The sequence below is a fragment of the Gobio gobio genome (assembly GCF_949357685.1).
Source record: "Gobio gobio genome assembly, chromosome: 17".
NCBI lineage: Eukaryota > Metazoa > Chordata > Actinopteri > Cypriniformes > Gobionidae > Gobio > Gobio gobio.
The window spans coordinates 23,365,972-23,390,374 of record NC_137110.1 but is presented as its reverse complement, the minus strand read 5'-3'; the positions used below and the strand labels follow the sequence as shown (position 1 = coordinate 23,390,374).

At 36.3% G+C, this 24,403-nt stretch overlaps 1 protein-coding gene across 20 annotated transcripts in view; it reads left to right on the top strand.

Annotated features, from left to right (window-relative positions):
• Window positions 1–24,403, top strand: part of tp63 (tumor protein p63) — a 46,815-nt gene that overhangs the window by 5,343 nt on the left and 17,069 nt on the right. For 13 of the 20 annotated variants that reach the window (XM_079841838.1, XM_079841841.1, XM_079841832.1 and 10 more), the window contains exons 1-2: window positions 16,177–16,354; window positions 22,418–22,666. In XM_079841838.1, the coding sequence (XP_079697964.1) occupies window positions 16,313–16,354; window positions 22,418–22,666 (291 nt within the window). In that variant the 5' untranslated portion in view covers window positions 16,177–16,312. Of the gene's footprint in view, window positions 1–3,955; window positions 4,094–4,743; window positions 4,874–16,176; window positions 16,355–22,417; window positions 22,667–24,403 lie in introns of those variants that run through there. The other 7 variants (XR_013818360.1, XM_079841835.1, XM_079841824.1 and 4 more) reach the window with 1 other exon arrangement.

Genomic DNA, 24,403 nt, shown 5'->3' with positions numbered 1-24,403 from the left:
GGCTTGGCATTTGTGTGTCTTCCAGTGTGCCAAATGACAATATCTATGAGGCTTAAAGTAAACATTAGCATTGAAAAAGCTTTTATCCCCAGTGACAGGCCTGGCAGCACACCGTTGTCCCAGTAATTCAACTCTAGCATTCACTTTGTGCCACACCTCTTCAGCTGAACAAAGACCAAAAAAAAAAAAATTATATACCCTGCTTTTCTTCTGAAGAGCTGAGCTTGGGGAACCCAAAAGGAAAATGAAAAGTAAGCTGTATTCCAAATGCTTCTTTTGCACCTCCCATTTTTCCTCCTTTAGGAAACGGATATAGTTTTAATTGAATTTATTACATTGTAAAAAGTGAACATGGGCATTTCCCTCCTTAAAGGGATAAATCGCCCAAAGAAGAAAATTCTGTCATCATTCTGTCATCAATGCCTCATGTCATTCCAAATACAGGGGTCAAAACAACACACACACACACACATGTATATATATATATATATATATATATATATATATATATATATATATATATATATATATATATATATATATATATATATATATATATATATATATATATATATATATATATATATATATATATATATATATATATATATATATATATATATATATATATATATGTATATGTATATGTATGTATATGTATGTATATGTATGTATGTATATGTATATATATGTATATATGTATATATATGTATATATGTATATATATATATATATATATATATATATATATATAATATATATATGTGTATATATATATATATATATATATATATATATATATATATATATATATATATATATACACACACTCTTTTGTGTTCCACAGAAAAAAGAAAATGCATAAAGGATTTTGCAATTATCCCTTTTAAGAAACAAGAATTTATACATGAATATGTGATGAAACACATTTGTTAGGTTACGTTTTTACTAGCTCGTCAAATCAAACACATATTGTCATATCAAACTCATAAATGTATTATGTAAAAAAGCTTTGTGATGCTAGGCAGAATAAATAGACCTACTATAAAATGAAGTTTCTTTTCAAAGGTGATATCAAAGACAGTGAGACAGTGATATCAAAGACTAGTGTTGCTTTGTATGTCTGTCTAGGATACAGTAATTTGACATCCTTCGACCTAAAAGCATTCAGCATTTATTAGGCATGCCTACATAGCTTAGTATATTAATATCGCCCCACAGCACAGAATGTAGGGGAATTCCGGCCCCACACCCGAGTGCCAACGTTAGATTATGGGTTGACACCCCAACTCCCAGACACTCACACACACACACACGCACACACGCGGATACATACATTTACTACCTTCAACCCCCTTCCACAGCCAAGCCCAGTTCAGCCACACACATTCCTAATGCTGCATAGCGGTGGTGTTGCTATCATATAGACAGCGAGGGGGAATTCCGCTCTGCTTGGTCCTCAGCGTGTGCTGCTTCTCAGCAGGAACAATGAGACGCCGGGCTCTGGTTTGGTGTCATATTTCAGATGGAGAGGGTCATCGTGTTTTCACTGACAGTCTTATTCTCTCTACTGCTCCTAAATGTCATGTTAACACTGGTTATTGGTGTTGCATTAGACAGGCACAGAGCATGGCCTTTGTGGGGGAGAGGAGGGGTAATTAAGAATGGGTTGTGCTTTTACATCCCGAAGAAGTGCAGTGCATTTTTACCGCCATAACACACACATAAAGAGGGATATAAAAGAAGAATATAAAGTAGAATATATTTATAATATATATTTTTGGAATTATTATTTTTATTTCAGTCTAATGCTAAAACTCTGTAAGACATTTACTTTATGAATTAATAACATTTAAAATATCATTGCTGTTGTGCCTCGTATCTCCATATTTTACATTACTGGTCACCCTTTACATCTGTCTGTGGTTTTCGCATATTATTAACCAGCTTTTCATAAAATATAAAAACAATTTGGGATTAAACCTTGTAATTTGTAATCTTCAAACTGTCAGTAAAGCCTCATAACTCCACTCCGCCTCAATCGTGAAAGAAGTGCTGTATACATTTTAGTGGACCGTCTGCTTGTTTGCAATGCAAAGGTAAATAAAGAACTGGTTGTTTGATTATGTACAGTGTTTTCTATACTCATGAAACACTATGGGCCCTATCATACACCTGGCGCAATGTGGCACCAAGCGCTGTTTTCTGCTAGTTTCAGCCTGACGCAGTTATCATTTTCACGTCCAGCACCATGTTGTTTAAATAGCAAATGCACTTTTGCCCATCTGTGCCCAAAGTCCATAAAAGTGCATCCATCCATCATATAACTGCTCCACACTGCTCTGGGGGGTTAATAAAGGCCTTGTGAAGCGAAGCAATGCGTTTGTGTAAGAAAAATATCCATATTTAAAACTTTATAGACTAAAATAACGTACGCACCCTTGACCCTTGAAACCTTGACGCATGCATATTGACGAATCTAAAGCAGTCTAAAGCAAGAATTTTTTATGAAAAATCGCTGGTCTGAAAGTGAGGTGTGTTCAGGCGCATTGTTGGTGCGTTGCTATTTTTTGAGGCAACTGAAAACGATTGCGCCATTGACCAACAAAAACCCGGTCTTAAGTCAATAGCGCAGTATTTTTTGTGTTATTTAAAGGGAGCGTTAGTAATATGCACCTATAGGCGGGTGCACAATTCACGTACTCTGCTTATTACACACACAGGGACACGCAGCAGCACACAAACATTTTTAAATATAAAAAATAAAAGGATTCCTCTCTGGAGAAGTGTTCAGTCTTTCCTCTCACAAATTCCGCCATGTAAATAGCGAATCCGCCGGTGCAAACGCACCGGCTTTTAAAGGGAATGGGAGATGAGACTCTGATTGGTTTATTGCATAATACGCCCAAAACACACCCATGACTCATTAAGAGACTAGGGACAACTCTTTTGGACCATGCGCCTGCCGTGCCGACCGCTTTTTCTGTTGTTTAAACTAGCAAAAGTGGATTCGGACACGCCCTAAATGCACCTGCGCCATGCACTTCAGACCATGCGCTCAGATCATTAAAATAGGGCCCTATATATAAAGGCTAATGTTTTATGTATTGAGGAGTAGAGAAGAGTGTCTTTTAGTATTTGCCCGTTGATTCATAGCCAATACTAAACATGACATTTTGTCCAAATGACAGAAAAAATATATATATATGCACACATGGCTACAGCTACAATAAACTTCATAACCTGTAAGTTGACAAAAACGTAATGCGATGCACTCACTGCCTCAGATGCAGCCATTCTAATGATGGGAAAAAAACAGGACATTCACTGGTCAAAAACTTGGAAACTTGATTTGAGCACTAGCCTAATGGCACATACAAGTATGATATATGATTTTATATAAAGCCACAATATCAACTTTGACAACACAGTGTTTAATTATTTAAGAAACTGTGTTTTTACCATTTCCTGAAAAGTAGCAGTATTGGTTACACGAGGTTTACAACAGACAGCGAGCCAGGGGGTCCAAAAATGTCACACCATAAGGTAAATCTGGCCCTGGAAGTACTGGATAATGTATCAGTTTACTAATGAAATTTGAGTTCAAGTCATTTTTTTACTTTAATTAGCAATTGTAAAGGCAAACGTAATTAATACTGCTGCTCATGCTTACAATAAAGGATTTTCATAACTCAAATAATTAAAAATATTTTTTTTGTTGTTGCCTGGTTTACAATGAATAAAGGAGCTGCAAATATGACATAAATATCAAAGAGAATTAGGAGAAGTAACCAAAAAACCCTAGCACATAACTTTAGCATGGGCGAAAACAAAACATTTTCTTCAGAGATGTTTAGTTTATTTAGTTTATAATACAATGTTAGTGTATCCAAAAAAATTTAGGGACTGTATGAGGACACACATTTTGAGTTAACTTTTGTTTCCATCTCTCTAGATTGAGAGAACCAGCAGCAGCTTGTCTCTCATGGGCTGAAGGTTCTTTCCTGGCCTCCATGTCACAGGGCCAGGGCTCTCAGGGTACAGATATCCTCGGACAAGACGTCATCAACCAGCTACTGGAGATGCTGGACCAGTGAGTTATGAAGTACCTTATAAATTCACTTGTACTTTAATTCATAATACAGTAAAACACTTTACTTAAAGCCTTTATATATAGGCCTAATGCATGATAAAAGTATTTTTAATGCCTTGTAATGACCTGACGCTGAGGCTGAGGCCTTATAGATTTTGTAGATTTTCTCTGGGCGCACAGGAGAATTAGGTGGTTGTGGTTCCCCTCCCAGCAGAGGACTGTGTGTTCTCATGAATAATTGTTGCCACAATTTATTAATGCATTATAATACTATCTATTTATTGTTACACTTTTAGAAACAGAAAGTATAATGCATTAAAACACAACAAACAAACCAAATTCAGATGTAACAAAGAATCTGCAAATATTATATAATGCATTTTAAATTTAGTTACAATTATTTATGTAAAATATATAATGCTTTATAAAGTGCATTATGAACACCTTTATAATGCATTATACCTAACCATTATAAGTAGTCACACCCACTTATTAAATCAATTATATGACATTTACTCAAGCTTTTTTAATAAAGAAATGATTCAATCAATTAAATGAAAAATTAAATATCACCATATATTCCAACATTATCTACTCAGTCCCATACACTGTTCACCCGTAATCAATCAATTTACCGGTCTCTGTTCTAGGTCTGCACTACATTCAATGCAGCCTATCGAGCTCAACTTCTCTGAGGGCTCTGCAGTCGGATCAGCATCCAATACCATACAGATTAGCATGGACTGCATCACAATGCGTGGGCCTGAGGAGCCCCTTACAGTGAGTACTTCATTTCACTAAACACACAGCTGCTCACACTTACATTTGCAGATTTGCACTAAAAACTGCACTAAAGTGTAATTAAATAACAATTTCTCTTCTCTGGAGGATATTGCTGTGTCATTAGGATCTGAGCAGTTTCTCTGTGACCCTTTTCTTGACACATTTCAAGAGATCAGATTATGTAAAATGCAAGTTCTGATCTTCTCGAATGAATATCTAAGCTTTATATATGGGAATATTCATTCATTCTATTAATGCAGGTAGTTGATAACTACTTATTGGCTCAAAATATCACCCAAATATATACAGTCTATTACCGGTAATGTATGATGGTGATGCCTCTAGGCCTTGCAGTGTTGTTGCATTTTCTATAATTTCACATTGTACAGCTTATTTTCCGACTGCTTGTAGTATTGAAGCATTTCATTGTTGAATTCTTCCAAAATCCCCCACAAAGTTTAAAACAAATGTACATGGGGATTTTTTGAAACCTCCCACTGAATGGTCTCAGACAGGCGTTTGATAGTGGCATTAGATAGTTCGCTTTTTAACACCATAAGAAGCATTTCTGTAAATTTGGCCAAATTGTTTTAGCTCCTTTTATGTTTGTTTGTTTGTTTGTTTGTCTTTTTAATGTAATTCAATTTTTTAAATATTGAACTAAAGCCAACAATTTTTTTGTATGCACATATGAATTTCTTAAGCAGAGAAACGCAATTATTTGATCACATATGAAACTTGGTTTTGTTTAGTGTGATCACTCAAGTGAATAATTTCAGTAATGGGGAATTCAGTGGTAAGCCCCAGCAGAAACTGTTACATTACCCTTGCATGTGGGGGTGTTACTGTTTATTGGGGGTGTTATGGGTTTTCCCTGGTCATTCTGGATAGTTTTGGTCGCAACAATTTTCAAAAGGGATGTCCTGGTCCGGATGAACAGTGCTAAATATAAAAGTCCTGATGACGATAGCCTTGCTTTGCTACAATGGCGCATTCCGATCTGAAGTTCTTCAGAAGTAGCATTGTGTTTTAATTGCACAATTTTTAAAAATTAAGGGACTGAAGTGGATCAATGAATTATGAAGATGGAGAATTACAACAACACTACACATCAGACAATTTCTTCTTTGGTGTAAGTTAACAAATTTCTTTTGCCTCTCTATACTCTGGACAAGATCTGTTTCTAGTTTAAAACTAGAAGTCTAAACTATTAAATCCTCTTCTTTTCTAAAAATGTAAATCTTGTAAAAAATTAGCTAGTGAACTTTAGCACTGTTTAACAACTGTTAATTTGCTTAAAGTTGATGTAAGTCGAGCAAAATTGATGTATCCCTCGGGCAGATTCTATCAACACGTAGAGTTCTTACATAGTGTTTATACAAAACAGAAGAGCAATGGAAAGTTTGACATTTAAGTGTATGACCTGACGTTGAGGCCTTGTAGATTTTCTCTGGGCGCACAGGAGAATTAGGTGGTTGTGGTTCCCCTCCCAGCAGAGGAATGTAGTTGTCCGGTAGTAAAGATGGGAAAAAAAGGGAGAGACTGAGCAACGCTTTGCCTCTCTGGCCCTGAGGGATTATCTTTTCCCTTGATCTGGTGATTAATACCCCCCATACAACACCACCCGCCCCCATCTTCCTCGCAGTAAAGATCGGGTGTGGTGTGCAGCATGGCACGCTAACACTCCATCCCTTGCCAGCTAGCATTCGCGTTGCTCGAAAAGGTGGAAACTATGGCAACCTGCCAATCACTAATTAAACTCTGAAGAACAAACTTTTGATGCAAGACGGCAGTGGGCATTGTTGCCCATCCCATTAAAGGGATAGTTCACCCAAAAATGAAAATTGTCATAATTTACTCACCCTCAAGTCATTCCAAACCTGTATGAATTTTTCTTCTGTGGATATCTTGAACAGTGTTGGTGTCCAGACAACATTGGACAAAAAATACTGAGACAGAATTTTCCTTTTTGGATGAATTATCCCGTTAATAACCAGCTTATGAATGATCTATGAACTCTTTCACCAAAAGAACAAGAATTAAGAAGGTTTGCCGCCCTTTCATTAATTATCAAATGATGTGCACTGCTTGGCACCCTCAGGGTCCTCTGTGTTCGTATTGTGAAGGGGTTTAAAGCCTTTTTTTCTGAAATTCTGAAATTGCTCTTTCTTGTGGAGGTGTGCTTTCTCTGTAGCTGCAGGGCAACAATTTAGTGCAGCACCTGCCACTGTGAGCAACAGAGGCTTGCGTCCTATTCTGTCTGTGTGAGATCGGGGATAGGGGAGGAGAAAGAGCGCGCAAGAGAAAGAGGTGTCGAGTCAGGTAGAATGGAAGATTGTGACAAAGGTTGTGTCCTGACATCCAAGAGCTCAGCTGATATCATGGCCAGATGGAGCAGTTACTCAGCTAAACGTGGTGAACTCAGAGCTAGTATTTTTTGTAGATGATGAAATAGCCAAAGAAAAGGGAGACAACATTTTTTATATTAAATGTGCCATTGTTTAAATTTTCTTCTTTTTGCAATGACAATAGTAAATTAAACTTTTTGCTTTTGTGTGATGATGTATCCTTGTTGGTACCCCTGACAACTGCCATCATAGGCCAGTGCCATAAATCACAGAAACATAAATTACTGTTGCACCTTTATTATTTAAGAGTTATTTACATGTTACATTTGTCACTACTTTCGGTAATTAGTAATTGTCTTTTTTCAAATCCACTTTTTCATTTGAAGATGTATTTTCCCACATCTTGTTATTAAAATTAAATTATATTTTAATATATTAAAAGAGATGATGCTCAACTTAGATTTTTTTGAAAGACGTCTTTTAATGTTGCACTTGTTTGATACAGTCTAATCTTAGTTATTGGTAATATAATAGTGTTAAACTGATAAGATTAATAATATTATTAATATTAGATTAATACTGTAAAAAATAGTAATTTGTACAATATTAGCCCATTACGATTTAAAATGAATATAAATTTTTTTTTTTTTACTATTATATAGTAAATAATATGTATAAAGTTTTGTGGATGACACACAGAACATGCATATATAAACACTCCAATCAGAGGAAGATTTAAGCCAAACGGAATTTTCCACAAGAGTTACAAACCATTGTGCTTTTTTTGTCCCATCAAATGTCTTCAACAATCTAATGAATATCAAACTAAACAAAGTTACGCATTAACAGATTCTATATTTTGCTAAATGCTTAAATTAGAAGCATTGGACGGAGAGACTGGCTGTCCATTGAGTAATTTTTTTTTTGGTCTGGGTGTTGCTGAGCAGCAAGAATTCAAAATAATCTATCCCTTGAATACATTGGAGGTGGTGAGGCAATGGTTTGTTTAGGCTGTGTTGTGTCCTAGCCCTTGATTAGTCATTTGTAGCGTTCTTTTCAAGTAGAGCCTGACTCAGCATTAGGCAGGAACACATAATGAAGGCGTGCTTCCTTACCGCCATCCATGCACTCTGTAGCTACTGTTTGTTTTATATTATATTGTCCTAAATGTTTCTTGTGAATTATTTAAAATTTATAAATTATAATAAAATCAGATTTTTACTGAGAATAAAGTCAGTTTCTTACATTGTTCTCCATTTTATTAATGTTATTTAATACTTTTTATTTATTGTGATGGATTTCATAGTGCTGATGCCTGTCCTGTTCAGATGGTCAAAGTCCCTTACAGTTGCTCTTCTATATATATATATATATATATATATATATATATATATATATATATATATATATATATATATATATCTCATATATGTATATATATAGAAGAGCAACTGTATATATATATATATTTATATAGAAGAGCAACTGTATATATATATAGAGAGAGAGAGAGAGAGAGAGAGAGAGAGAGAGAGAGAGAGAGAGAGAGAGAGAGAGAGGAGAGAGAGAGAGAGAGAGAGAGAGAGAGAGAGAGAGAGAGAGAGAGAGAGAGAGAGAGAGAGAGAGAGAGAGAGAGAGAGAGAGAGAGAGAGAGAGAGAGAGAGAGAGAGAGAGATAGTTGTTATAGTTATTGGGGAAAGTTACTTTGAAAAGTAATGCATTACAATATTGCGTTACTCCCTAATTGCATTACTAGAAAAAGTTGCGGTAATTTTTTTCTTTTTTTATAACCAAAAAGTTCTATTTTTGGGAAAATGTAAAGGCCCTTTCACACCAAAATTTTAATAATAAGGTTCAAGGAAATGCAATTACACGCTTGTACAGTAGCGGGCGCCGCTCAAACAGCCCTTTCAGCTGTGCCGCCGTTCTGGACGCAGAAGAATAGGATGCAGGAGAAGAAAGTTAACTTCACCAATAAAAACAAAAATTAAAAAAAAAGCTTATGGTTTAACTGAATCATCAAAGGTCAGCAGCAAGTACACTGGTCAATAAAGTGAGATTAAATGCTTAAAAATGTTTGTTTCATTTAACATATTTAATTATTGGAGATTTGCGTAATATTCTGATTAGCATTTCACTGATTTTATTCATTTTGAGGAATACTGAATCTTTTTTTGCGCAAGTGAGATTAGTAAATGCATGCTCACATTAAGGGCCCTATTTTAATGATCTGAGCACATGGTCTGAAGTGCATGGCGCAGGTGCACTTAGGGCGTGTCCGAATCCACTTTTTTCCCTAGTTTAACGACAGAAAAAACAGTCGGCACACCAGGTGCATGGTCCAAAGGGGTTGTACCTAGTCTCTTAATGAGTCGTGGGTGTGTTTTGAGCGTAACGTACAATAAACCAATCAGAGTCTCATCTCCCATTACCTATAAAAGCCTGTTTCGCTTACTCTATGGTGGATTCGCTATTTACATGGCGGAATTTGCAAGCGGAAAGACTGAGCTTCTCTAGAGAAGAATCGTTTAATTTTTATTATATATAAAAATATGTGTGTGCTGCTGCGCGTCCCTGTGTGTGTACAACCCCAAATCAGAAAAAGTTGGGACAGTATGGAAAACGCAAAAAAAAAAAAAAAAGAAGTGATTTCTAAATTTACTTTGACTTGTAATTCATTGCAGACAATATGAACACAAAATATTTCATGTTTTGTCTGGTCAACTTCATGTCATTTGTAAATATGCATCCTTTCCTGTCATTCAGACCTGCAACACATTTTAAAAAAGTTGGGACAGTAAAGCATTTACCACTTTGTAATGTTGCCATTCCTTTTCACAACACTTAAAAGATGTCTAGGGACTGAAGACACCAAGTGATGAAGTGTTTCAGGTGTAATTTTATCCCATTCTTCCTGCAAACAAGTCTTAAGGTGGGCAACAGTACGGGGTCTTCAATGTCGCATTTTGCGCTTCAAAATGCGCCACACATTCTCTATTGGAGACAGGTCGGGACTGCAGGCAGGCCAGTCAAGTACCCGTACCCTCTTCCTCCGCAGCCAGGAGGAATTGTTGTAATGTGTGCAGAATGTGGTTTTGCATTGTCTTGTTGAAATATGCATGGACGTCCCTGGAAAAGATGTCTTCTTGAAGGCAGCATATTATGCTCCAAAATCTCTATGTACTTTTCAGCATTAATGGTGCCTTCACAGAAGTGCAAGTTACCTTTGCCAAGGGCACTGACACAACCCCATACCATGACAGACCCTGGCTTTTGGACTTGTTGCTGGTAACAGTCTGGATGATCCTTTTCTTCTTTGTTCCGGAGCACACGGCGTCCATTCCTCCCCAAAAATACCTCAAATACTGATTCATCTGACCACAGTACACGTTTCCACTGTGTGATGGTCCATCCCAGATGCCTCCGAGCCCAGAGAAGTCGACGGCGCTTCTGGACACTGTTAACATAGGGCTTCCTTTTGGCACAGTACAGTTTTAACTGGCATTTGTGGATGTCACAAAGTAGTCCTGAGCCCATGTGGTGATATCGCTTATAGATGAATGATGATTCTTGATGCAGTGAACAGGTTGTTCAGCTTAGGCTTGCGCCCTTGTCCTTAACGCACTGAAATTCCTCCAGATTCCTTGAATCTTTTAATTGTGTTATGCACTGTTGAATGTGACATATCCAAATCTCTTCCTATCTTTCTTTGAGGAACATTGTTTTTAAACATTTCAATAATTTTCTCACGTATTTGTTGGCAAACTGGCGATCCTCGGCCCATCTTTGCTCCTAAAGGATTAGACCTTTCTTGGATGCTGCTTTTGTACCAAATCATAATTACAATCACCTGTTGACATCACCTGTTTCAAATCACATCATTATTTAACCATTTTACCTCATTACTAGCCCTAAATTGCTCCTGTCCCAACTTTTTTTGAAATGTGTTGCAGGTCTGAATGACAGGAAAGGATGCATATTTACAAATGACAAAACATGAAATATTTTGTGTTCATATTGTCTGCAATGAAATACAAGTCAAAGTAAATTTAGAAATCACTTCTTTTTTTTTTTTGCGTTTTCCATACTGTCCCAACTTTTTCTGATTTGGGGTTGTAATAAACAGAGTGTACGCATGTTGTGCACACGCCTATAAGCGCATATTACTAACGCGCCCTTTTAAATAACAAAAAATACTGTGCTATTGACTTTAGACCAGGTTTTTTGTTGGTCAGTGGCGCAATCGTTTTCAGTTGCCTCAAAATAGCAACGCGCCGCAATGGGCGAATAGATGGGTGCGAGTGCGTTTGCTATTTAAGCAACATGCCGTTAGACGTAAAAGATAAAACTGCGTCGGGCTGAAACTAGCAAAAAACACTTGCGTTGCTCCTGGCATCGCATTGCGCTGGGTGTATGATAGGGCCCTTAGTCTAGAACTACAATAAGCGTAATGTTTAAACACAATGCCTTTGCACCACCTCCCGATTTTTCTCAAAATGGGGACAAGAGAGCTGTCAGTGAATAAATAGGAAAACAAAGTAACTTGTGTTACTTATTTGAAAATAATGTTGTTGTAAATTTGAAAGAAATGCAATGCGTTACTTTACTAGTTACTTGAAAATAAATCTGATTACATAACTCGAGTTACTTTTAATGTTACCCCAACACATATATGTATATATGTGTTATGATGTGCTTTTGATTTGAGATTTAACTCCACAGTTTCAATCACAACTGCTAAATCACTGCTGACTCGTCACCCCACCAGTTTGCCTCAAGCAAAATAAAACAGTACTGCCATGTAAACATTTACCTCTTTTTTTCCCTTCTGTCTCTCTCCTTTCTTTCACTCTCTTCCTTTTCTACCTACCTATTGTTTGTATTATTTTCACAAATAGAAAACTCAGTATAAATGCAAAACTAAAGAAAGAAATTATAGCACATATTTCTGAATAACTAAAATATTTTAAAGGCTTCCTACATATCATATCGAAAATCATAGCAGTGACCCTTAACCAGTGACCCTTAACCTGAAAGGCCCTGCATGTTTAAGTGACTGTGTAGGAGTTGGCATTTTTTTTATTTGTATTTTCTAACTGTTTTTAACGGCTTATAGAATACTGTTTTTTTTTTCTTTTAAGTCAGACATCATGCTGATTTGAAACTAATAACTTTTAATTATTAACAGAATACAACCAATCCTCGAAGACTAGACTAGGATCAAAACAGGATAGTGAGGACTAGTGCAAATTATGCTGTAAAACAATTCTTAAGTTCAGAGTGCAGGTGTTGACTTTTGCTCTGTGATGTCCACAGGTGTTTAGTCTTTGACATCACAAACAGCTTATTATCCTGAACTGCAGCACTGTTACCCATGAGCTAACTCAGTTAAAGCAGATTGACCCATAGATGAGTTTCAAAAGCAATAGATTCAATAAAATAAAAAAGTGTTATATAATACTTTCAATATATTATAATTATATATTTATAGTATATTTTCAATTGTATTTATTTGTGTATATATTTGTGTGTGTTTGTGTGTACATATATAAAATTATAATTATATTATAAATATATATAATATATAATTGTAGATAAGTTTAGAAGTTTATAGTATATATACTTACACCTCTTTATTATATAAAATGAATGATGCACATCTCTTAAAACACTTGCCATAAATACAATAGTCCTAAGAAATAAAATAAAATACAGAATAAATACTAAATATAAAACAAAAATATAATAAAATAAACTTCTTACCCCTCTTTATTTCTCACTCCTCTGTTAAAAGGGATTTTTTTGAACAGGTGTCTCTCAAAACACAAGCCACCTGACACATGACACCTCACTAATCCTAGAGTTGTAAGCCCAAACAGTCCTTTAAGTGTCCATATAGATCTAAGTGCAGCATCCTTTGTCTGAACCACTGGGAAGCTTCAGTTGGGTTCACCACCTTTTTTGCAGAGCCTGTTTATTGCCTCACAGCGGTTGCCTAATTTATCCTAATTGTTTTGAATGAGGGTAAGAATATACTATATGTTCACCTCATGAATCGGAGTTGACCTGCCAAGTAGAGTCTTTATTCATTTGACATGGGGTAACACATAATCTTGCGTTTGCTGTAACAAGAGTGGATAAAAAATTAAATAAAAAAAGGCCCACACCATTATCTAAATGTAAAATTAAATTAAATGCCTTGAAAAGAATCCATCATGCATTCTCATATACAATTAATAACCAGAACAGTCACCCTTTTGTAAATGATCCGACTCAACAAATATAATCTACGTATTCTGTTTTAGTCATGAAGGGCCCTGCCTCCCTAAAGCAATGGCCATGCCTCCCTTTTTTAGGGGCTTACTTCTCCTGACTGCAGTCTGTGGTATAATTTGTGATTGTTAGGTGGGTCAGGTTTAGGGGTCCAGCCCTTTGTGCACCCGTGACTATTGTCACCTGAGGCTGTCCCTTAATGCTGTCACCTCTGACCCCCCACGGGACACATAAATAACTTCTCGACCAGGAATAGCTTTTCAAGTTGGTGCAATAACACCAATGATATTTTTTTTTTTAAATATATCATGTGAAGTTTATGACAGCATAAACAATCTTAGATATAGGAACAATCAAAGGCCAGACAAATGTTCTGGAGAATACACCACTGTTCAACGTTTGGGGTCAGTAAGATTTTTTTAATGCTTTTAAAAGAGGACTCTAATGCTCACCAAGGCTGTGTTTATTCGATCAAAAATACAGTAAAACTAAATATTGTGAAATAATATTACCATTTTAAAATTGTAATATCTGTAAAATTAAAAGTGATTTATTCCAGCCAAATTTTCATGAAGTCATTACTCTGGTCTTCAGGGTCACATGATTCTACAGAAATCGTTTTGATCTTAGGTACCCAAGAAACCTTTTTTTTTTATCAATGTTGAAAACTATTTTGCTTATTAATATTTTTGTGGATGCATTTTTAGGATTCTTTGAATAGAAAGAACAACATTTTCAATATTTGAAATGGAAAACTTGTGTAACAAATCAAAAGTGTTTACTGACACATTTGTATATAAAAGTATTAACAAATCTTACTGAGTGCAAACCTTTGAATGGTAGTGTATGTACATGTAACATTCTTCCGAATTTCTAGTAAAGTGATAGAACTTGTTTTGCTATACTTTAGTTAGAAGGTTTTCTTTTTTCCTTTAGCAAACATTGCATAATGAATAGCAAATATAATATAGACATAATACAATGCTTATTAGCAGTATATTGTAAGTAAACATATTTAGCTGTGGTCTATGAAGTGATTTTAGACTTTTGCAGTTGCAGCCAGCTTAATCACAACACCTTTACTTGAGTTGATAGCAGCAGCTCACTGTGATTCCAGTGCTGCAACACTGAGGGCCTTAACCCCTACTGGAGATTGCAACCAATGTTTTTCTAACATAATTAGAAGTTTGTTTAGCTAACCCTAATTGCCCTCCATCAAAAGTGCTCTGAATAACAGCTACCCCCAGGAGGGTGTGAGCTACTGTTTTGAAGAATTTAAAAGCGTGCTCTGGGTGTTCGATGGGGGTAATAGTTTAAATGAGTTTTTTTGATGCTAGTTTAATGGCATATTCTTGACTCACAGTGCATTAATGGGGCAGTTTGCCCTTCTCAGAGGTGACTAAGTTGGCATAAGACTGCTTTACAGGGGTTTGTGGTTGCCATCCTTTGGAATACATAAGTGAACAATTTTCTCTTAAGCTGAATTTAGCACATTCAGGTGGTACAAGTTGGTCCACAAGTACATCTACAAGTTGGTAGGTTTGCTAAGATAGCAACATTTGCTGATATAACAGGATTCAAATTAAATGGAAAAAGTGAATATCATAAATGAAATATGTCTAACAGTTCAATAAATTGCATGACTGGTCACATTGCACTTATGTAGTGTGTAAAATGGGGTTTAATGGCTTTTCTTTCTTCTGTATCATCTGATGAATCTAACGTGAAGATATTTAAATGTTCACAAAGGACTGGGTTGGTTCTACCTTATCTGAAACAACATTAGTGTATTCAAAACAAATCTACACCGGTCATCTCTGATAGATACAAGCTGTCAACTCTAGTGCTATTGTTTCTGATGAGACTGTCATAGGGCCATGCTAGAGGCTCTTTGGGAGGTTGGGAGAGGCTCATTCTTATGCAAACAGGGGCTATCGATGCTACTACTGGAGAGAATTTAGTGCTCTAAGGTCTTTGTAGAACTAGAAAAAGGATTCAGAATTATGTGTCTGCAGGCACAATGTTTCAGTACAAAATCGTTTACTGTATCTCAAAATACCATCCATGATATTTCTGGGGGTTATTCCTCCTACATTTTATCAACATGTCATAAAATACTGGAATCATTAAAGTTTCAAATAGTCTTGTTAATTATTTCAGTAAACAGACAATCACATTTATATATCATAATTTATATATCATGATGTTGTTTTTAATAATTTGATTTAATGAACTAGGGAATTTCTTTTGTCTGAAATGTGTTTTTTAGGTGTTGGTATTGGAGGTGTTTCATTGCTTATAATTTGAAAAATTAATAATCACACTTCCACAGATTTTTTTTTCATGGTTATGAAAAGTGTTTGATTTACATTATACTTGTTTTGAAATGTGTTAATGTAAAATAATGTAAAAGTAATATAAACCCACTTTATTTGTTTAAAAAAAGGACTAAGACACTTAATGATACATTATAATACGTAAAAAATAACAGAAATAGAAAGTGGAAAAACGAAAATCTGCATTGGAAGGCGTCTAGGTCTGGTGCATACTAAATCTTAAAGGAAGAGCCAGAAGACAGGCAACACCTTCCCAAAAGTAGGGTGTGGTATTGGACAGGTAATTTCTCAGGACCTCCTTCTTTCGTCCCTGGTATATATGGCAATCCCATTGAATTCCTATAGAGACTTTAAGCCTGTCCCGTTCACCTCTGTAGCCCACATCACACTTTTAGGGGATAAAAGGAGGAAAACAAGGGGTAAGAATCCTGGAGCCTGTGGAGCAAACAGCGGCTGCACTGCTCAACCTCAGCGCCAATATGTTGTACCTGGAGACCAATCCTCCCACATCGTACAGTGAGGTAAGGCCCTTGCGCTACCACTGCCCATCTGGAGATTGAGTTGGTCCCAGTGCTAAATTTTGGGTTCTCAGGGAACCGTGTGGAGTGACTGGCAAGAGTGGCATCAAAATTAGGCCTTACAGAGGCATTGGAATATGTGCTGCGCACATTCTTTTAACCTTTTTTTATGGTGTTAACCTAAAACGTTGAAAAGTTTTGATTTGTTGTCCCGGTTTGAGACTTTGCATTTTTGATTTATTTGCCTTTTTTTAAAAAATATAATCATTGGTTTAGATTTTTGTGTGCACGTTCGCTAAACTTTGTTATATTGACGCTTTAGAAAGTGAAATTTTTGCATTTAATAAGCCATTTTGGTTAAACTGCGATAATGGATTTTACGATGGTTTGTGGGTGTGAAAAATGGATGTGTGTCTACAGATAAAAATCAACATGTATTGCTTTAATGGTTTGCCTAGCTGCTGTTTTGTCTACGGTGTACTCCTCTTGGGTTGAGTCAAGGTATTTGGCAAATAATGGATTTGTCTGAGACTGTGAGACTGATAATCTTGTTTGTATAGAACAATAGGCTGCGATTGGGCAGTTTGCTTTGAGAAAGTACTCGTGGAGTCTACTTTTACTTAATCTTAATATAATTTATTGGATTGTTACTTTTGATTCCGAACAGTTGCAGCCGTTTTAAACATCTTAGGAAGCGCTTAAACATCCAGCAGTCATATATAGTTATTGCTATATCAGGAAAGAAAAATAAGATTAATACTTTAAGCCAGTATAATTGAGTGAGGTAAAAAGAGGATCATGATTTCACAGCTAAGCTTGAATTTCATGTCAGGTTGCTAATGTGTTTTCGAATGGTCATGGATGAAAGATTTCTGGGTGTATTTTGATAAACTGCTATAATATGCCAAAACTGCTTTTTCTTTAACACTTATATATGGAGAGCACATTTAATAATTCCCCAAAATTATACTGTTTTGACCTTTTAAAAAATAGTGTAATCATATTTCTAAAACATAATATTTAAAAAAAAAAAAAAAATCTTCTGTTGCATAATTTTTCAACCGAACTTTCATTCAAAAGAGCTTACTTTGTATTGTTTCAGTATAATGCAACATACATTTATTACTTAACTTTGCTCTAAGCTATCTAAGAGAGTGGCCGGATCTGTGTTTGTTCTCTAAAAGCACCCCCATTCCTTCCTGACAGGTGGTAGTTCAAACTGTGATTTCAGTGCTGCCATTCTCTTGCACAAAGCTGTTGTCAACACAACACCGTTAGCTCAGAGACAAACCTGTTGGTAGAAACACAGTCCGGTCCCGCCAATCCCCCCCACACCCCCTTGTGTTTTTAAAGCTGGCTTTAGGTAACCAATCCACTGCCCACACAGCTTTGATTAATGCTTTTAAATGCTCCGTCTCTCACTGTCTTTAATCATGGTCCGTAGACATGCATGTTTTGTGTTGTAAGAGGAGACATGGAGGTGCAAGGAATTTAAGCGAAATGAGATGTTTTGATTTACCACATAAATGATGGTTCGAATAGATTAAAATAGCTATAAATAAATTAGCTCGTTTGCATCCTAAGCTATGTTTTTCAGGTGAGGTTCCTTAACTTTTAGGTAAAGGTTAGGTTTAGGTCTTTGAAAGCAGGTTGGCCCTTAAGATTCGTCCATCTTTCTCTCAGCGAAGGGTCTTCAGGTTAAACTCCCGCTCGTCTGAGTGATTGATTGCGGAGCCGCTTTGAAGAATGCGTGCATCAAAGTGATCCTGAGAAGTCTTGGAATTGTAATTGTTTTAACTCTGGTAGATGCAGATACAATCATCTGCTCTGCCCAGCCCACTGGGTATGAAGTGCGAAGAGAGTAAGAGCAATCCCACCTAACCCCCCTCCACCTTCTTCAATTTAGTACTTAATGCTTTCTACCCCTGTGGTCACTCATCAAGGCCTCACAGATGTTCTCAACACCCATCCCGGGTTACAAACTGCCCAGGTCACTGGAACACACCCAGGAATGGCAGCCATTTCAACCCCCAGGCCAGGGCAGCCAGAGCTCCTGTCACTACTCTTGAGTTAGGAGCTCTCATTTTGCTCTCAAACTCAAGACATAAGTAGTTGTCAGAATGAAGTAGTAGTCATTTTGTGGTTTTGGTCATTGTGATGCTTTTTTGTGGAATCTAGGACCAAGACCGGTAGCTTTCGAGGCTGAAAATCAACTGTATACTGCTGACACCTGTCAACAGCACATTGTTTTAACATTGTTAAAGATGGAACTGGAGTTCTTTGGAATTCATTGAAGATTGACATTCCAAAATGGAAAACTGAAATCTTTATGATTTGCTCCTGCTAGTATCGTTTTCTAAGAAACTGATCAGCATTTTACCTTCAGATTGCCTTGATTTCACAAAAACATCCATATGTGTGCATTTAGGCACAAGGGCAGCAATGGAGAGGGTTTTGCTTGTCAACATATTATAGAATTACAATTACATTTATGTGTACATTTACATTTATGCTGAAACTGTTATCCAAAGTGACTAATTTTGCGTTCAAGGTATACATTTTGTCAGTTCATGCATTCCCTGGGAATCAAACCCACAAACTTGGTAGTACTCTAAAGTTTGAGCTAAATATATTATATTATATTATATTATATTATATTATATTATATTATATTATATTATATTATATTATATTATATTATATTATATTATATTATATTATATTATATTATATTATATTATATTATATTTTATCATATTATATCAATTATATTATATTATATAATATTATACTATTTTATATTAATTCTATTATATTATATTCTATTATTTTATATTAATTATTTTATATTATATTAAGTACATTACTCTGCAGGAAGGTAGATCTCCAGAAGAAAGAATTGAAGACCCCCAACTGAACAAAGGTCAAATCTGCATATAACGTGGCATCTTATTATTAAAGATTGCACCTGCAGCCTTTTCTTTTGGAAATCAGTCAGCTGTCCTTTAAATTTTTGTTTCTTCCCATTCCATTTTGTTCATCAGCAATCAGTGCATATTGTTAAAAATTTAATTGGTATTATAAAAGATGAACCCGTCATGGCCATCTGATTTATGGTTCTGCTTAAGCATCCACACATCCCAGGGGCTCACTCTCCAAGGAGGCTATAAACAGGCTGGTATTTTTAAGAGCAGCTAAAGCAGTTGTTGCATTGTGGAAGAGTAGTATTTGATAAAAAGGTGCTAGAGAAAATTATACACTGATCAAAAAGGTGGACTATATGTTAAATAAAAAAGTTATTACTCAATGTTTTGTCTACACAAACTTGTTGAATTATGATTTTGTATTTCCTCATAGCATACGCACAGTTCCTCTTTCCCCTCACTTTTTTTATCAGTGCTTTCTTAAACATACTTTGAGCAGCTCTAATGATTCTTAGAAATTAGGAAGTGTGGGTAGTTTCAAAGGTGTGACTTGTATGTAAAAATAAATCAGAAAGGTTAACTGCATACGACTCATTCATTAATTTTATTAGCATCTGAGCATTTTACTACTACACTACATGAGACCAGGTTTGGAGCTTAAACAATACATGAATAGGCCTCTCAAGCAAAGATGTTATGATGATTTTCAGCAGTCAATTCCTCTAAACACCTTACAACTCTACTTTTTCCCTGGAAACTTGATATTTTAGGGTACATTTTTATAGCTGTATGGATTTTTCTCTGCATTTTTACAGTTTACATGCTTTTGTAGATTGTCCTTTTGTGTTTGTTTGTTTGTTTGTTTGTTTGTTTGTTTGTTTGTTTGTTTGTTTGTGATAAAGCACTTTCATTATAATTTTAAATGAATGCTAATGTATTGCTAATCGCTTGAGGTATAGACGGTGCACTGCCCTAGACCTCCATAGTGGGATCAGACACACAGACTGACTTGCTTGGCCTTACTGTCTCTAAAAGATTCCATTATGTCCTAATTGCTCCATTGTAAGGACGTGTGTGTTTGAGAAGTTCTGCTGAGGCTGGAGGGTACAGCTCTAGTAGTGTTTGGGGTCTCTTTGTTTGGGTATGTGTGTCTGCTCTTACAATACGCTCCTTTTCATACACCAATAGACCTGGTCTATTGTTTCTTCAGACAGGCTCTTAAAAGGCTGAGACTCATTGTTTCCAGGAGGCTGAGCAGACTCGTGGCACACACACACACAATGACCGACCCCTGTCTGTACAGTGCAATTATTGTATTCTGTATTCTGAGGGGAAGTGATCCTCTCTCAGGTGCGTGGGTGTACAAAATGGGTAATTTTTTAAAATAGTAATAATTAAAAAAAATTTAACTTTTAAAAACTAGACTTTTTAAATAAATTTCTACTTTTTTAAAATAGTTTCTTACGAGACTTTTCAACACATGCTATTCGCAAAACGAATGGACGCTTTTAACTTTTCTGGGACTCGCCGAAACTGAAGTCATCATAGTTGGGTAAAACGCTATAGTGATGAACAGAAACTATGATAAATTTGCTGCAATAGCAAAAATCCATGATAGCATTTTTACGGCTTTCCAAAAGAGAATTATTAAGAGATTGATTATGTTGGTCCTAAGAGAGAAATATCAAATTTGCAGCCACTCCCTCAGCCGTTGTTTTAGCAACACGAACATGCAGCATCATTAACCAGTTTTAAAACTATAATTTAAAACAGCTAGTATAGTGTAATAAATGTATATCGTATTTAAAATGAAATTATGTAAAAGTACTTTTCTATATTTATGAGGTAATAATCAAGTCATCGCGTCTGAGAAAAGGGCCCATCTTTGATTGTGGCCCACTGGTGATTCTCCTGAGCCACCAGCAGCACCAGGAGAATTTTATCGGGAGGGAGTGAAAAAGAAAGAGACAGGAAAAGAGAGAGAAAGGGGAGAAGCGTGCAAGCTGGACAGCTGTCTCCATCCATGCCTGAAATAAACAAGGGACTCGGTTGAGATTAATGACTGTCTAAAGAGCCACACAACCATGGCACCTCATCCAGGAATGTGGGGTATATAAATGGAAAGGAATGGACTGGAGGAGTGGGGCTGGAAAAGACTGGCTTACCTCCAGAACATTCTTCCTTCTCTCAAATGACAGTCATTTTAATTCCTCTCTGCGCCTTCACTGGAACAAGGCAACAGGAGCCGTGTGAACTGTGTATCGCCCATTCACTGCGCGTCCCCCTCGCTGACCCCACCTTCCTTTGTTATTACTTTATCTTCCAGTTCATTTAGTGCCTTTATTCATTCCTGCAGAGCCCACCAACAACCTTAGAGCAATTAAGGTGTGCTAAAGACTTAATTGGTACTGAATATGAGTGTTGTTTGCATTGTAAACAACTGCAGTTCACAGCTATAGAATAAAAATGACTGGGATAAAATTAGAAGTAGCCAATTTTGAGCTAATTTGAAGTGTCATATTTAAGACCCTATTTGTTGATGACCGGCTACTTTCGATTCCTTGAAAATATGCTTAGGCAATATATGCTTAGTTGTGAATCATTACATACTGAATCATGGCTTTGTTTCTAATAATTTACATAATGTACATTTTTAGATAAATCTCTTGGAAGAACTGAGTGAGAGCATGACTGAAAATGTACATTTAGTAAATTAATAATAGTTATATAATGCATCGCTATTCTTGAGGTAATCCTTCTCATCTGTCATGATTGACATGTATGATGCTGTTATAGAAGGACTTTTACTGCCTTTCTTTACACAAGCACACAGACATGGCTGTTTGATGAGCAGTTTGATAAAGAGCATAACCTCTTGGGTCATAATTCTCTTTGACTTGCACATACTGTACAAAGACTTATTTAAGTCGGCCAAGCATTGGCTGCTCTGCACATCATCTGTTTCTCTAAGCCCACCATTACATCATAGCCCGATGTATTAACATCAAAAGAAGCTGTATTGTGGCAACAACTCATTAATGTTTTGATGAATATTGCGTCTTTGTTCATATGACACTGCTAATACCATAAACACTTGAAAAAATTGTATACTGATCAAAATACTCCCTGTTTTTCCCTCTAGCCACAGTACACAAGTCTGGGGCTTCTCAACAGCATGGATCAAAATGGTGGATCCACCTCCACCAGCCCCTACAACAACGATCATGCTCAGAACAATGTAACGGCACCATCACCCTATGCCCAGCCCAGTTCAACCTTCGAGGCCCTGTCTCCATCACCTGCCATCCCATCCAACACAGACTATGCCGGCCCACACACCTTTGATGTGTCCTTCCAGCAGTCCAGCACAGCCAAATCAGCCACCTGGACGGTAAGTCATAGCAACTGTGTATATATTTGATGATGCATGACTTTTATATTATATTTTACATTATGATATATTGCTAGGAAACTACAAACAATACCATTATACTATTTATTTACACCCCCCACACACACTCACTCACTCTTACACACACACACGCACAAACAAACAACAATAAAAAAAAAAAAAACTAATTTTATTCAGATACCTTTTATTTATGGTGTAAGGGGTTCGAGTTAAACCAATATGGGAGAGAGAAAGGATACCATGTTGTCCCTTAAGTCTGTATTGGGGTTAAGTGTCTGGCTTTAGGGAAACAACCAAATATTTCCTCACCATGAAATAGGACCTATTGCCCTCTGGTTACAAATCATCCATATATGGCATTTGGAGTGTTTTGTTCTGTTATGACAATGTATTGTGGTTCTATGTTACACAGGACAAAGACTCTGTGATGTGCTTATTAAAGCAGTTGATTTCGGCTGTCAAGGGTTCTCTTCCTCTAGGAGGATAGTAACGTTTTTGTCTGTCTGATCTCAGCTTTAGGCACTTATGTGATCTATATGAAAGTTGTCAGTTACAAAACTCTCTCTGGCTGAGGAGAAAAAGGCCCCGAAGGTTAAAACTGGCCTCGTTTACAGCACAATGGAGTACTACATGCTGTCTTTTTGAGGGTTTTATCAAAGTCAGTATAAATAAACATAAGCAGTTATTTAAAAAAACTAATTTATTAACTACATTAAATACATTAATTAATAAAATGTATTATCTGATTAATACTTGTAGGCAGTGACTATATTTCTAAAAAAAATTCTAAAAAATGTTTACAAAAAGTGAAAATTGAAAATTATTTTAAAATCTTTAATTAAAAATCACAAAAGACGAAAGGAAAATGTTCTTCAAAAAGGGCCATGACTGACCCCTGCTGGTGAGTTGTTACTTTTTTTCATAGACCGCTATGTCCACATAGCGGAAACAATGCGCATCAGTGAGCATTACAGTAGCTGAGCCGCTGTCGCTTTGTTTTGCATAGATAGGTGTCACCCCTTTATAATCAAACCGACTAAACTTGCTAGGCTAGTTGTAGTAGCACGGGAACAATCCCATCAGTGCACTGAGCCTTATGTCTGTCAGCTAAAAAGTACTAAATAAAACTGGCTTTCGGTTGGACAACGCACCCTAGCGGATGCTAGCTAGTTATAGCTAATTGAGGTTTAATCAACCTTATCTTCACACTGTTTCTTCACTTTTTTCCCTGCTGTATCTTATGATAGAAAAAACAACAGTTGTTATTTTTGCGCTAAATGTGATACATTTATTTCTGACAAGGCTAACCTGAGCGCTTCAGTGAAAGTTATTTAATCACAGACATTAAATAAGATAAATGTCTACCATTATTTGAGGTTAATTGATCCCAGCCATTATAAACCAATGTCTCATTAATCTGGAAGTTGGCAGATTGTGGTCTTGAAAAACCAGTGAGTCAGTTGCGGTAATGCAGTCTTACATCTTTGAGTAAACAAGTTGAGCGGAGATTGGTTTGCGTGTTGCTCAGTGCTCATTGGCTACAGTGCAGTGTGGGATTGTGACATTTACCCTATTCCCACAACAGCCCTTGTCCTCCTCACTTCTTGACTTCACCAATACGGTAGCTGTTGTCAGACACCTCACCGTACTTAGAGAAGACTTCTGGGTGTGAGAAAGACACCACACCCTTGGTTGTCTCATTTATGTTGTCCCTAC